We start from the raw sequence: 15101 nt of genomic DNA on the forward strand, positions 1-15101 counted from the left end.
TTGGCAAAATGAATGGGTTATTAGCTTCTGTTTTTGAATGCATCAATCTTCTTTCAGAAGAAATGAATCTTTATATTCCCAGCTATTGCACAGGTGACAAGTTTGGAAATGTAAACTATTAACTTTTTAAAGAAAATTATATATTAGTAGTACAGAAATTATAACTTTACTTCTTTCTAAATTGTGTATTGTTTTGAAATTGCAAGAAGATATCTAGTTGGACTCTGACATTAAACAGTCCTTGACTGCTCAACTACCAATAAAGTAAACAGACAAAGACTATTTTGTTGAAAGTTCTTCACATTCAGAAAGAGATATCACTGCCAGCTTAAAGCAATTTAAATAATTTTCTGCTGTGTAATTAGTATGGGTTTCCACCAGGAAGCTCTCCCCATCCTTTGGTTTTGGCTTATTTTCCTTATTTGTGAAAGCATTGTACATTAAATAACATACCCAAAATCACAGTTGTTTGTAATGGTCTTTTACACATTCTCCTTACTTTAAAAGTTGTCATGCTTTTTTTCTTCTTCTGTTTTTAAGCTCTTACCCCCTTGTCTCTTTAATACCTCTAATACCTGTACGAAGTGCAAGCTGGTCTCCATATTGGAAGAGAAGGTTAAAGGACTGGAGACCCAAGTATCAACCCTGCAGTGCATCAGAGAAAATGAAGACTTTCTGGATAGAAGTCAGTGTTTGGTACTGCAGGCACAGCATGCTGAAGACTCAGAGAGGGCAGTGCAGAACGGGGAAGAAAATTGGTAACGTGACCTCCAGAAGAAGAAAGAGGGGAACCAATGTATCCCCAATGCAGATAGAGGTAAGAAACTGTTTTCAGGCTCTCTGCACAGGTACTATGGTGGAGAATGGTTTGGAAGAGTTATCTGAGGGAAGGGATCAGAAGGAGACCCCGTCAACCGGAAGGCATGGGATGCATTGTCCTAGGGATGGGGGTTCCACGACCACCACTCCCAAAAGAAGGAGACAGTGGTGGTGGTCGGGGATTCCCACCTAATGGGGACGGAATCATCCATCTGCCGTCCAGACCGGGAGACTTGAGAAGTGTGCTGCTTGCCTGGAGCTAGAATTCAGGATGTGATGGAGTGTCTGCTGAGACTGATCAAGCCCTTGGACCGCAACCCCTTCCTACTCCTCCACGTAGGCACCAATGATACTGCCAAGAATGACCTTGAGCGGGTCACTGCAGACAACGTGGCTCTGGGAAGAAGGATAAGGAGTTTGAGGTGCAAATTGTGTTCTCGTCCATCCTCCCTGTTGAAGGAAAAGGCCCAGATAGGGACCATTGAATTGTGGAGGTAAATGTGTGGTTACGCAGGTGGTATCAGAGAGAGGGCTTTGGATTCTTCAACCATGGGCTGTTGTTCCAGGAAGAAGGATTGCTAGGAAGAGATGGGATCCACCTAACAAAGAGAGGGAAGAGCATCTTCACAGGCAGGCTTGCTAACCTACTGAGGATGGCTTTAAATACAGCAGTGCACAGAAAATCCAGGAAGTTTTTGGAGAGTGTTGGGGATAACTTCCTGGTGCAAGTGCTGGAGGAACAATTAGGGGTCGTGCACCTCTTGACCTGCTGCTCACGAACAGGGAAGAATTGGTAGGGGAAGTAGAAGTGGGTGGCAACCTGGGCAGTAGTGACCACAAGATGGTCAAGTTCAGGATCCTGACAAAAGGAAGAAATGAGAGCAACAGAATACGGACCTGGGATTTCAGAAAATCAGACTTTAACTCCCTCAGGGAATTGATGGGCAGGATCCCCTGGGAGGCTAATAGGAGAGAGAAAGGAGTTCAGGTGAGCTGGCTGTCTTTTAAAGAAGCCTTATTGAGGGTGCAGGAACAAGCCACCCAGATGTGCAGAAAGAATAGCAAATATGGCAGGCAACCAGCTTGGCTTCACAGAGAAATCTTCGGTGAGCTTAAACACAAAAAGGAAGCTTACAAGTGGAAACTTGGACAGATGAGTAGGGAGGAGAATAAAAATATTGCTCGAGCATGCAAGGGTGTAATCAGGAAGGCCAAAGTGCAACTGGAATTGCAGCTAGCAAGGGATGTGAAGGGTAACAAGAAGGGTTTCCACAGGTATGTTAGCAACAGGAAGAAGGTGAGGAAAAGTGTGGGACCCTTACTGAATGGGGGAGGCAACATAGTGACAGATGATGTGGAAAAAGCTGAAGTACTCAATGCTTTTTTTGCCTCGGTCTTCACAGACAAGGTCAGCTCACAGACTGCTGCACTGGGCAGCATAGTATGAGGAGGAGGTGAGCAGCCCTCAGTGGTGAAAGAACAGGTTAAGGACTATTTAGAAAAGCTGGACATGCACAAGTCCATGGGTCCAGATCTAATACAGCCGAGAGTGCTGAGGGAGTTGGCTGATGTGATTGCAGAGTCATTGACCATTATCTTTGAAAACTTGTGGTGATCGGAGAGGTCCCGGACAATTGGAAAAAGGCAAATACAGTGCCCATCTTTAAAAAAAGGGAAGAAAGAGAATCCAGGAAACTACAGACCGGTCAGTCTCACCTCAGTCCCCGGAAAAATCATGGAACAGGTCCTCACGTCATCCATTTTGAAGCCCTTGGAGGAGAGGAAGGTGATCAGGAACAGTCTATATGGATTCACCAAGGGCAAGTCATGCCTGACCAACCTGATTGCCTTCTATGATGAAATAGCTGGCTCTCTGGATATGGAGAACGGTGGATGTGATATACCTTGACTTTAGCAAAGTTTTTGATACAGTCTCCCACAGTATTCTTGCTAGCAAGTTAAAAAAGTATGGATTGGATGAATGGACTATAAGGTGGATAGAAAGCTGGCTAGATCATCGGGTTCAATGGGTAGTGATCAACGGCTCCATGTCCAGTTGGCAGCTGGTATCAAGCATAGTGCCCGAGGGGTCGGTCCTGGGGCCCGTTTTGTTCAACATCTTCATTAATGATCTGGATGATGGGATGGATTGCACACTCAGCAAGTTTGTGGATGACACTAAACTGGGGGGAGAGGTAGATATGCTGGAGTGTAGGGATAGGGATAGGGTCCAGAGTGATCTAGACAAATTGGAGGATTGGGCCAAAAGAAATCTAATGAGGTTCAACAAGGACAAGTGCAGCATCCTGCAAGAACCTGAAAGAATCCCATGCAGTGCTAAAGGCTGGGGACCAACTGGCTAAGCGACAGTTCTGCAGAAAAGGACCTGGGGATTACAATGGACGAGAAACTGGATATAAGTCAACAGTGTGCCCTTGTTGCCAAGAAGGCTAATGGCATATTGGGCTGCATTAGTAGGAGCATTGCCAGCAGATCGAGGGAAGTGATTATTTCCCTCTATTCGGCACTGGTGAGGCCACATCTGGAGTACTGCGTCCAGTTTTGGACCCCTTACTATAGAAAGGATGTGGATAGAGTAGAGAGAGTCCTGCAGAGGGCAATGGAAATTATTAGGGGGCTGGCTTACGAGGAGAGGCTGAGGGAACTGGGTTTATTTAGTCTGCAGGAGAGAAGAGTGGGGGGGGGATTTGATAGCAACCTTCAACTACCTGAAAGGGGGTTCCAAAGAGGATGGAGCTCGGCTGTTCTTACTGGTGGCAGATGACAGAACAAGAAGCAATGGTCTCAAGTTGCAGTGGGGAGGTCTAGGTTGGATATTAGGAAAAACTATTTCAGTAGCAGGGTGGTGAAGCACTGGAATGGGTTACCTAGGGAGGTGATGGAATCTCCATCCGTAGAGGTTTTTAAGGCCTGGCTTGACAAAGCCCTCCCTGGCAGGGCTGGTGCAAAGACTAGGCGAACTAGGTGGTTGCCTAGGGCGCCAACTGGTTGGGGGCGCCAAAAAGCGGTGCCCTGGCTTGGTAGGGAGGAGTCACCTTCCGGAGGTACCGGAGAACCAGAGCGTCGGCTTGCAGGGGCGGCGAGCCCCAGCCATGGAGGAGCCGGCGCGGCGCAGGGGGGCAGCAGCCTTGCAAAGGCGGCGGCGCCGCTAGCAGGGAGCAGCTGTGCCCCCGGTCCCTCCTGCCCAGGCTGAGGTCCGCCCACCCCCCTCCCTGGGGCTCCTGCAGATGCATGCGGGCAGTGGCCCTCGTGCACCCCCTGTCTCCCCCTTCGCCGCGCTTGGGCTCTGCGGCTCCCAGCGTCGGCTCCCACTCCCAGGAGCCGTAGAACCCGAGCGCGGCGAAGGGGGAGCTGGGGGATACATGGGGGAGGCCGCCCGCATGTGTCCAGTGCAGGAGCCCCCGGGGGGACGCCAGGCCGCAGCCTGGGGGGGGCACCCCCGGCTCCCTCCCTCACTGTGCTCGGGTTCTGTGGCTCCTGGGCATGTGAGCCGCCGCTGCCCCTCCCAGAGAAGGCTCAGGGCCCCGCGCTCCTGCGGCGGCTCAGATGCCCTGGAGCCACAGTGCCTGAGGGCGGCAAGGGGGGAGCCAGTGCCTGCATGCATCCGCTGCAGTCTGCAGGAACCCCGCAGCCTGGGCAGGAGGGGCAGGCACGGCTGCTCCCTGCTAGTGGCGTCGCCGCCTTTACAGAGCTGCTGTCCCCCTGCACCGCGCCGGCTCCTCCATGGCTGGGGCTCGCTGCCGCCACAAGCAGGACGCTCTGACTCTCGGGTGCCTCCGAAAGGGGGTGCCTCCCTGCCGAGATGTTACAGCGTCCCAAGCCTGGCAAAGCCAGTGAGTGGACTCAGGGCAGGGGCCGCTGGGGTGTTGGGGGATCGCGGGGGGGAGGCTGTGCACCCTCCAGGGGAGTTCAGGGGGCAGGGAGGGGGGAACCTGGTCTGGGGAGCAGCCCTTGGGCATGGCTGGCCCCTGAGGTCTATAAAGGCTCATTGGGATTTGCCCCTCAATGAACCGATGTGCAAGGGGGCGAGGCGCAAGGTGGAAGTTTCGTCTGGGGTGTAAAATATCCTTGCACTGGTCCTGCTGGCTGGGATGATTTAGTTGATGTTGGTCCTGCTTTGAGTAGGGGGTTGGACTAGATGACCTCTTGAGGTCTCTTCCAACCAGGAGCGCTGCCAGCTTTTCTGCCGCCCTAGGTGGCGGAAGGTCCCACGCCGAAATGCCGCCCCCCACAGAGGTGCCAGAAGGTCCCGCCGCCGAAATACCGCCTCGGTCACCGCCCCCCAAATTGTAGTGCCCTAGGCGACCGCCTAGGTCGCCTAATGGGTTGCGCCAGCCCTGCTTCCAACCCTAATCTTCTATGATTCTATGATTTTGTATATTAACTTTCCTACTAACTTGAGAATGTGATAGCATAGTAGTTGAAGTTTCTTTTTGTCCTTTAAGAAATTTTTAACTGTTGTTCCATCTCCTAGTAGCTACGATGTTATTTGAGAAAATTATTTTTTTGTGGAAAAAATTCAAAATTTCCTATTACAAAAACCCTGCCTTTCCCCCCTCTTTCTCTCCTCCTCCTTTTCCAGTGACAAAATGGAAAAAAGGAAAGAAAGGGAGGGAAAATGAAAATTAAAACAAACCTATTTTTGGTGTTTGAATTTTAATTTAAAGATGGAAAAATAAAAGCTCTACAAATTTCAGTGACAAATTTTGTTTCTGAAAAAGGCCATTTTTTGCTGACAACTAATGAAAAATTTCAACCAGCTTGAATTAAAATGTATAAAGTATATAAATCAGGGGTTCTCCACTGGGTGTTGAGACCCCTCAGGGGGTCACACAGTTATTATATGGGGGGTTGCAAGCTGTCAGCCTCCACCCCAAACCCCGCTTTGCCTCCTGCATTTATAATGGTGTTAAATATATTAAAAAGTGTTTTTAATTTATAAGGGGGGGGGGTTGCACTCAGAAGCTTGCTATTTGAAAGGGGTCACCAGTACAAAAGTTTGAGAACCACTGATATAAATCAATTAGTGCTAATGTAATATTAATTATAAAAAGTAACCCAAGGTGGCCACTTTTTAATTTTTGAACTTTTATTTTTACTGTGAGAGTTTTAGATTAAACCTTTAAGATCAAGGTCCTGTCCCTCTACATGGACATAACCGTTTGTAAGAGGGAGGATTTGCTCCAATACGTTTGGTTCAAGAGGATTGTGCTGGATTGCAAATTTCTTCCTCTCTCTCCCCTACCCCCCATTCTCCCTCTATCTTAGTTTACACAAATAGGTTAATTATTAGCGGGTGGTTACTGTTTCACTATACTAATTACACAGCAGAAAATTATTCTAGACTAGATAGAAAAAAATGTGCACGCCTCTGAGACCATGCCTTCAAATGGCGCATCATATTTGTCTGAGCTGTATTGTGTGTGTCAAATGTAGGTTGTAAGCTCTTTGGGGACAAGGATGCCCTCATTTTGGTGTCTTGTGCAGTGCTCAGAGCATTGTTGGCGCTTACGAATGAGAACAGTCTGTACAGGGCCAAGCACACTGATGTGGCTCAGCAAATACAAATTAATGTCTTGTGGTATGGCAGACAGAGCCTAGGGTCTTCTGAGAGAGGGGGGTGGGTATGAGTGGGGAGCAGCTATGGGGACAGATGGGCATACGGGCCAAAAGCAGGAATGAATTATCTATATTGTGGTCATGCCTAGAGGCCTCACCCAGGTCAAGGGGCCTATGTATACGTTTATACTATGGAATGTCCCTGCCCAAAGTTGCTCCCATGTAGCAGGGGATCAAATGGAGCGCCTCACGTGGGACATGGGTGTGGACAGGGCCGGCTTTAGGAAGTGCGGGGCCCAATTCGAACATTTTCGGCAGGGCCCCAGCAGGGATGACTAACAAAAAAAAAAAAAAAAAAAAAACGTAAAAAAAGCCTTTCATTTCTTCCATGTATTATTTACTTTCCATAACTATATAAATAATAAAATTATATATTATGTACATTGTGTCATATATGCTGTTGATCGGTTATTAATGAGCTCTGTTTCACGTGTGGGTCCCTGCCACTCTCTGGGTGTGTGTGCACATGTGTGGGTCCCAGCGGCTCCCTGCCCCCCTCATTGAAGCAGGTGTGCAGGGTTACTGCCCTGGGAACTGCAGGGCACCAGTGGACATGGGGCTGGCTGGAGGCAGGGCAGGGGTTGCAGGGCTGGGTGCAGGCAGGGGGTGCAGCAGGGGCTGGCTGCGGGCAGGGGGTAGCTGTGGGCAGGGCAGGGGGTGTGGGGCAGGGGGTGCAGCAGAGGCAGCTGGAGCCCCAGCCCTTTAAATAGCCCCCGAGCCCCTGTTACCCCAGGACTCTGGGGGCTATTTAAAGGGCCCAGGGCTCCCCTGCTTCTACCACCCCGGTCCTTTAAATAGCCGCGGGAGCTCTGGGGAAGCGGTGGGGCTCCAGTGACTAGTTAAAGGGCCGGGGCGGTAGAGGCAGCGGGAACCCTGATGTTTTAAATAGCCCCCAGAGCCCCGCAGCCCTACCCCAGGGCTCCAGCAGTGGGGCTCTGGTGGCAATTTAAAGGGCCTGGGGCTCTAGCCCCTGCTGGGAGCCCCAGGCCCTTTAAATTGCCCCCTGGGGAACAGGGCCGGCTCCAGGGTTTTGGCCGCCCCAAGCAACCAAAAAAAAAAAAAAGCTGCGATCACGGTCTGCGTCGGTAATTCGGCGGGAGGTCCTTCGCTCTGAGGTGGAGTGAGGGACTGTCCGTCGAATTGCCGCTGAATACCTGGACATGCCGCCCCAAGCACCTGCTTGACAAGCTGGTGTCTGGAGCAGCCCCCTGCTGGGGAAGCCGGGCTGCCCCGTACACCGTACTGGGGCTTGGGCCCGATTCAGAGGAATTGGTTGAATTGGTCTAAAGCCGGCCGTGGGTGTGGAGAGTGCCCATCCCCGGGGTATCTGACCCGGGCTATGGAGATAATTTGAGCGGGAGCTGGAAGGCAGCGACACAGTTCTGTGGGAGCCCCTGGTGCTCGGCCGGCTCGGGGGTCTCGGGCTGGCCGGCTCAGAGCGCGGCAGTGCGGGGCACGGGGGAGGGGTTAGCAGCGGCCCGCAGGCAGGGCTCTGGTGGGCGGGGGCGGCCGGGCTCTGCGGGGCGGGGAGAATGACTCTCCCCGCGCCTGCCGCCGGCCCAGCAACGCGGCCTCTCTGCCCCCGCCATGGCTTCGCGCTGGGAGCGGCTCTTCGACTCCGTGGGACACTTCGGCAGGTAGCGGGACGGGACCCCAGCGCCAGGCGAGGCGGGGCGGGTGTTTTCCAAGGGAAACTGAGTCGCCCTGAGCCTGCTCCGGGGCAGCGGGGGAGCTCCTGGGAAGCAGCGGCTGCCGGCCCCACGGGTGAGGAGGAGCGTGACGGTTCCCTGCCCTGCTGCCCCCCCCCCGGGGGCTGTCACGCTTCGAAATACCGAGTCAAACCTACCTCCTACCCGCCCGGCCGGCCGCGAGACCCTGCTGCCGCTTGCCAGGGGCGCACCTGCACTCCGCAGGCAAAGGGCGGGCTTGCGGCGTCGTGCGTTGGTCGCAGCCAGGTGTTTCCCACGAACGTGTCTAGGGCTCCAGGGTGGAAATGTTCTGTGTTGGGTTCCACCTTCCAAAAAAAATTATCTGCATCTGGCCCATAGTCCCAGCTACAGCCCAGCAGCGATGTGGGCTGCTCAGCACGAGCTAAGAAGCGCTTCCAAGTATTTGCTGATTTTGTTGTTACTGCTGCTAGTGAGAGCCGCCCGGCAGCCCGAGTTCTGGCATGTGGCTCAGCTCTCAAAGTGCCCATAGTACCTCCTGATGAAAGCAGTTACCAGCGCCTTAGTTTTCTAGTCTTTTCACAGCGCTTCTTGCAGATAATGAGGGAAGAATTTAATAACGAGGTAGCCTGCCAACTGGTCTTGCTCCTACTCAAGTCAATGGCTGTATTTCTTTTGGCAGTGGATAAGAGTTACATTAGCTCAGGTCAGGACCTCACAGGATAAGCCCCAAATTACAAAAACTTAATAATATGTATTCAGCCTGAGCTATGCAAGTTTTCAAAAGGTTACAGCTGGACAAACAAATAAAGTCATGGCTTATTATGGGTGCATTACACACAGTCCCTTCCCCAGTATATGTAAGTAACCCTTTCAAAGAATTTTTTTAACCCAAAATGATCTCCTTCATCTATTATGAAATGGCTGCTTTAATGGTGTGTTTAATTAGTTTTGATTCATGCATAATAATACAGCTGAGAATCCTTGTTAGCAAATCAGATAGCTTCCTCTGTTAACCTATTTTTATAAGCTCATATAAATCATGTTGTGCTATATATGGTTTAAATAGTTCTTGCACAGTTAGATTCTGAGCAATCCAAACATGACTGATAGTATTTTGGAACTGGTTTGATTATTTTAAGCTCCCGCTCATACAGTAAAGAATGGCCAGCTGTTAATTAAAAAAAATCATTTTTCGTTAAAAGCATTAAATTTGCACGGTTAATACTAATCCCTTTTTTTTATTTCGCTCCCTTTCAAAATCTACTTTGGTGCCTACAGCCATTCAAATATTGGTTCTGTCATGTGCATACAAATTGTTGATTTAAAAATAAAAGACAATAATTTCAAGCTGGCGTTCAGCATTTCATTTAAAATATTTCAGCAGTTTCTCAATATTTCAAGTCTTTTATTTCCCTCCTGCCCTCCCCTGTTTGTTCAACTCATCCCAATTTTTGTAAAAGTACAGCACTTACCCTTCAGTACCCTTCAGTGTTCCAGTTATGACTACTATTCCATGTTTCTGTTGTCCCTATAATATCTGATTTCACTTCCTGCACCAATAGTTCTTGTTCCTCCATTTTGTTATGCAGGCTTCTTGCATTGATGTGGCACATCTTATTTGTTTCTGCTTGGCTTCATGCAGATTCCTCGCCTAATTTAGGTAGTCATTTTACTGCCATCATCACCTATCTGACTGTTACTGTCAGTGGTACTGGCTCTATCTTTCCTTTTGTTGTCCATTCTCCTACCCTCTGTTGTTCCTTTCTCTGTTGTTGTACTCCTTTTACTTGATTTTCCTTCCATTCAAGATTAGAATCAGGTGTGAAGATTACATGAGCATCTCCCCCAAATTCTTAGTTTAAAGCTCTTTTAATCAGTTGTGCTAATCTCCATTCCAGAAGTCTATTTCCCTCTCTATTCAGGTAGAGTCCATCACAATAGAACCATCCTCTGTCTGTGAATGCCTCCCAATGGTTGAATATTCCAAAACCCTCCTTATAGCACTATTGTCTATTTGCTGATCATCATAAACTTGTTTTGCCTTTTGTTCTTTTCCTCTAGGGACAGGTATAATCCCATTGAAGCCTCCATTTCTTTAACTATATTCCCCAGCCTAGCATAGTCTTTCTTAATTCATCCCAAGGAGAATCTAGCCATATCATTTGTTCCATCATGAAGGACAATGAGTGGATTCTTTCCTGCTCCCATTAGGATCCTCTTCAGCCTCATGTCCACATCCTGTATGTGTAATTTTGTTCTAGTTTTTTAATCAAAATATTGTGCAGTAGCAAGTGAAACACTTTACAGAAGTTTAATTATATTATGTCAACACTATTGCCTTCATCAACCAAACTTCGTATCTTTTTTTTTGATGCTAGTACAAGTTAGTTGCACAAGTTCTATATTCTAGAAGCCCATGTTGATTTGCATTAAATACATTACCCTCCTTTTAAATCTTTATTAATCATGTCCCATGTTGGACACTCCATTATCTTGCCCGGGATTGATGAGTACCTGGATCATCCCATTTACCCTTTTTAAAAATTGGCACAGTATTAGCTTGCTCCAAGACTTATACATTTCAACATTAATGGTCCACAATGCAAGTTATCCGGACCTGCTGATTTTAAAAAGTCCAACTTTATTAGCTTCTATTTAATAACCCCCAGAGATACTAGTGGAATAGAAAGAGTGTTATTACCATATGATGAGACTACATAATTTATTTTCCCCCCAAATACAGAACAGAGATATTTATTGAACACTCCTGCCTTTTCTGTATTATTATTGATAATTCTTCCATTTCCATCTAGTAATGGACCAGTACCATTGTCAGGATTCTTTTTGTTCCTAATATATTTAAGAAACTCTTTATTATCCTAACTCTGCTGGCCATAGATTTCTCTTTCAGTCCCTTTGCTTCCCTTATCAATTTTCTACAATTCCTAACTTCTAATTTATATTCATTATTATCAACTTCCCCTTTTTTCCATTTGTTATATGTTGTGATTTTTTATAGCTGCTTTTACTTCCCCTCTAAACCAGGTCATTTTTTCAACCAGTACCATCACCTTCCTTGATTGTGGAATTGTGGCTTTTTGGGCATCTAGTAAAGTGTTCTTAAATACTTCCCAATTATCAATCACATTTTCCTGATTAAATTCTTCCACCCAGTTGCTATGGCTCGTAATTGTTTTCAGCTTTGTGAAATTGGCCCTGTTAAAGCACTACGTGTATATATTACTGTTCTGAACTTTATTCTGCGTGCACATTATAAATGTGATCAAGTCATAATCACTTGTGCCTAAGTGCCCCTTAATTTTTACTTCTGTGATCAGTTTCTCTTTATCTGCTAAGACAAGATCTAATAATAGAGATCCAATAGGAGACACACCAGTGCCAAATACAGCGGTAATATAACCTTCTTACTTCTACTTGATATTTCCATTAATATAGCCAAGGATCACATTAGCCCTTTTCACTGCAGCATTGCTCTGGGAGCTATGTTCAGCTGATTATCCACCATGACCCCCCAAGTCCTTGTGAGAGTCACTGTTTCCCAGGATAGAGTCCCCCATTCTGTAAGTAAGGCCTACGTTCTTTGTTCCTCAAAATATGACTTTTCATTTGGCCATATTAAAATTAAAGTTAAAAATATGGTTTGTTTGCACTCAGCTTATCAAATGATCCAGGTCACTCTGTAGCATTTCTGTCAGTCTTCATTATTTAACACTCCCACAATATTTGTGTCATTTTCAAACATTACCAGTGATGATTTTATATTTTCATGCAGGTCAATGATAAAAATGTTAAATAGTGTAGGGCTGTGGGCTGCGTTTCACAGATTGGTAAGAATCTATAATTTTTACTAAACCCAAAAGCAGTTCAGACTCATGGGTAATTGGTCATGCACAACATTCACTTGAAAAAAGTCACAATGTCTGTCTCTACAGAATTAATCATTATTTTGTAATGTACATGATAAGCTGCATCTGCAACATGGGACATGATGCAAATATTATATGAGCATGATGGATTATATCTGGTGCTGTATCTTAAGGGTGAGAAGAACACAGTTTCCTTCAACATTTTGATCTGGTAGCTTCAAGAGTTTAGTATTGTTTCCTCTGATTTGCAGGGGCTATTCCTGTTTACTTGTATAGAGCTTTGGAAAATGCATATTTATGAACAGCAGCACCACATTTCTCTCAATTGATTGCTTCAAACTTTCTAGAAACTAAGTATCTCAAATCAATGTCCAACTATGGGTTCTAGTTGGGAGTGGATGTGTGACAGAAAAACTTCATCAGTGTATTCCTGTAACATCTTAATTGTGCCAAGTGATAGCATCTGCACAGAACTGTTGGCCCAGCTCATATTTTCATGTCAAAAATCAGTAGGACCAGTCAGGGCCGGCTCCAGGCCACTTTTTTTTTTCACCGATCTGGTTGCCCTGTAGGGGGCGGCGGCGCGGAGGAGGGGAGTGCCCTTCTGGGAGCGGGCTGCACGCTCCATCTGTCCCACCCAGTGCCAGGTCTGTAGCAAGCCCGGCAGGGCAGCCCGCGTCCTTCCCTCCCCGCTGAAGCCCTGGCCGCCCCCCTCCTCTCTCTCCCCCCGCTCCTTTCCCCTCCCCCCCGCTAGCTGCAGCGCAGGGAGTCCCCCTGCACCCTGGCTCTGGCCGCCCCACAGATTTTTTTTTTTTTTTTTTGCTTTGCCGTTCTGGCTCCCCTGATTTATTTATGCATGCATGCATGCTTGGGGCGGCAAAAAAGCCAGAGCCGGCCCTGGGACCAGTGGAACTTCAGTGATGATTAATTGTTTGTTGTCTAGATGTCTTATAAGGTCTATCTGTGTGCATTCATGTATTTTATTCCTATGGGATACTTACTGTAGAAATGTCTGATTCTCATGCTTGAAGAATTCTTCCAGAGTGATTGAGCATGTTTGGCATGTGATGTCTGATGTGCTGAAGATACTGTAGTAATGCTGAAGAGCTGCTGTGAGGATCTTCTCTGATGAATAATTCCCCTGAACAAGGGAAAGTTGTTTTCTTTTTTTGGTTTTCTGATAGGTTCAAACAAAGCACCACATCTTTCTGTTATGATATAAGTAGCTTCGCAATAGGGGTCCATTAGGAGCTGAGCAGGGCAGCTTTGCTCCATGCAGTCCTCTGACTGACCTCCTCTCTGGTGGATGCCTCTTTCTCCCTCTGTCTGCGCCAAATTCACAGCAAACAGGGAAAGGAGACCGGGGGACATGCCATGGTAGGGCGCATCTATCTTGTAAGTGGTTTCACTATTTGCACTCGTTCATGTACTTTTGGTTTGGAGGTTTTTTTTCCTTTAAGGTTCTGTTGTTACTGGCGTTTTGCAGCTGACCTGCCTGCCAATAGGTGAATGTTGCACTTTTCTAATACAGGTTTATAAATAGAGGTTTTTATTTCATCAAGATAATGTATTGTTATCAGTGCATTGCATCATACAATGTGTATTTAAAATAATAAAGGGAAACACATGATCAGGGACAATTAGGAGTTACACCTCTACCCCGATATAACGCGACCCGATATAACACGAATTCAGATATAACGCGGTAAAGCAGTGCTCCGGGGGGGGCCGGGCTGTGCACTGAGGCAGATCAAAGTAAGTTCGATATAACGCGGTTTCACCTATAACGCAGTAAGATTTTTTGGCTCCCGAGGACAGCGTTATATCGGGGTAGAGGTGTAGTATGCAAACATTATTCTTCTGTACAGTTAGCTAAATCAATCCATACTTCAATCACTTCCTTACATTGATCCATACTGTGAATCAGCACTCCCCCCCCCCCCCATTTGATAAGTGGTCATGTCAATCATAAGTACATTGCATGGCAATCAATCACCCCCACAAGAACATTCATAAAGGTACTATTCTTCCTTTTCCATTGGGCCATGCAAGTCCATAATATAGGAGCACAATGCATCCTTGACTTCTGTTGCCCAGGTGTATCCAGCTTCAGCTGTGGCTGGTGCACTTTCTGGCTCAGTGTACTGATTCAGCAGCCTCTCGCTGTCGTAGGTCCATTCAGGAAGTAATGGCTTACCTCTGGCTTCACAAAGGTTGTGAAGAGCACAGCAAGCCCTAGTAATGCGGACAGCATTAATGACACTCGAATCCAAATTGGTCTGTAGACATTTTCAGTAGGATTTCAGTCTGCCAAAAGCACATTCAACAACCATTCTACATCTGCTGAGAGTGTAATTAAGCTTTCTTTTGCCAGGTCCTCAGAAATCAGGGTACAGTTTCATAAGCCAAAAGCAAAAGAGGGTACATGAGGTCTCTCAGAATATCAAAGGGGACAGTAACTCTGTTTATGACAATATCATTTGGTGGGAATAGTATCCCAGCCTGTCCATGAATATGGACTTCTGACCAGTGAAAAACCCTGGCATCATGGACTTTTATGTCTGCCACCTTGGGGTAAACCACACCCCTGAAACTTCCACCAGCACTTCACCCCAGTTGATTTTCCAAACCCAACCTGGTTGGCAATGGACCAGTAGCAGTCTAGGGTAGCCAGCTTCCAGATTGTTATAGCAACCTGCTTCTGGACCGGCAAGGCCTCTTTGATGCATGTATCTTTACCCTGGAGGGTTGAGGCAAGCTGCTCACAAAGCTCCAGAAATGTAGCTTTCTTCATGCAAAAGTTCTGGACCCGCTGCTGGTCATCCCAGGTCTGCATGACCATATGATCCCACTGGTCTGTACTTGTGGCCCTGTGCCAGAAGCGCCAGTTTACGCAGGGGGGCATCAGCAGCTAAACTGAGTGCCATGAGCAGCATCAGCCAGTTCGAGTCTGCCACATCTCTGTCGTCGCCTACCTCTTTCTCCTCCTTTTCCTGCTCAATCATAAGCTCTGTTGGGTGCCTTTAGTGAGTCAGGAAACGCTGCTGCAATGTCCACCAGTGCCTCATGGAAGCTCTGCTCATTT

General features: G+C 47.4%; 1 protein-coding gene and 1 long non-coding RNA gene across 5 annotated transcripts in view; one reads left to right on the forward strand and one right to left on the reverse strand.

The window, feature by feature from the left end:
* LOC128833909 (uncharacterized) overlaps positions 1 to 8855 on the reverse strand; it is a 43152-nt gene extending 34297 nt beyond the window's left edge. Inside the window, exon 1 of the long non-coding RNA XR_008444350.1 lies at positions 8306 to 8855. This is a non-coding gene — a long non-coding RNA (uncharacterized LOC128833909). The remainder of the gene's footprint in view (positions 1 to 8305) is intronic.
* The window catches only part of SLC22A16 (solute carrier family 22 member 16), a 59508-nt gene continuing 52397 nt past the window's right edge, over positions 7991 to 15101 (forward strand). Inside the window, exon 1 of one of the 4 annotated variants that reach the window (XM_054022174.1) lies at positions 7991 to 8096. In XM_054022174.1, the coding sequence (XP_053878149.1) occupies positions 8047 to 8096 (50 nt within the window). In that variant the 5' untranslated portion in view covers positions 7991 to 8046. Of the gene's footprint in view, positions 8097 to 8201; positions 8224 to 15101 lie in introns of those variants that run through there. The other 3 variants (XM_054022173.1, XM_054022177.1, XM_054022178.1) reach the window with 3 other exon arrangements.

Source organism: Malaclemys terrapin, chromosome 3 (genome assembly GCF_027887155.1).
Source record: "Malaclemys terrapin pileata isolate rMalTer1 chromosome 3, rMalTer1.hap1, whole genome shotgun sequence".
Lineage (NCBI taxonomy): Eukaryota > Metazoa > Chordata > Testudines > Emydidae > Malaclemys > Malaclemys terrapin.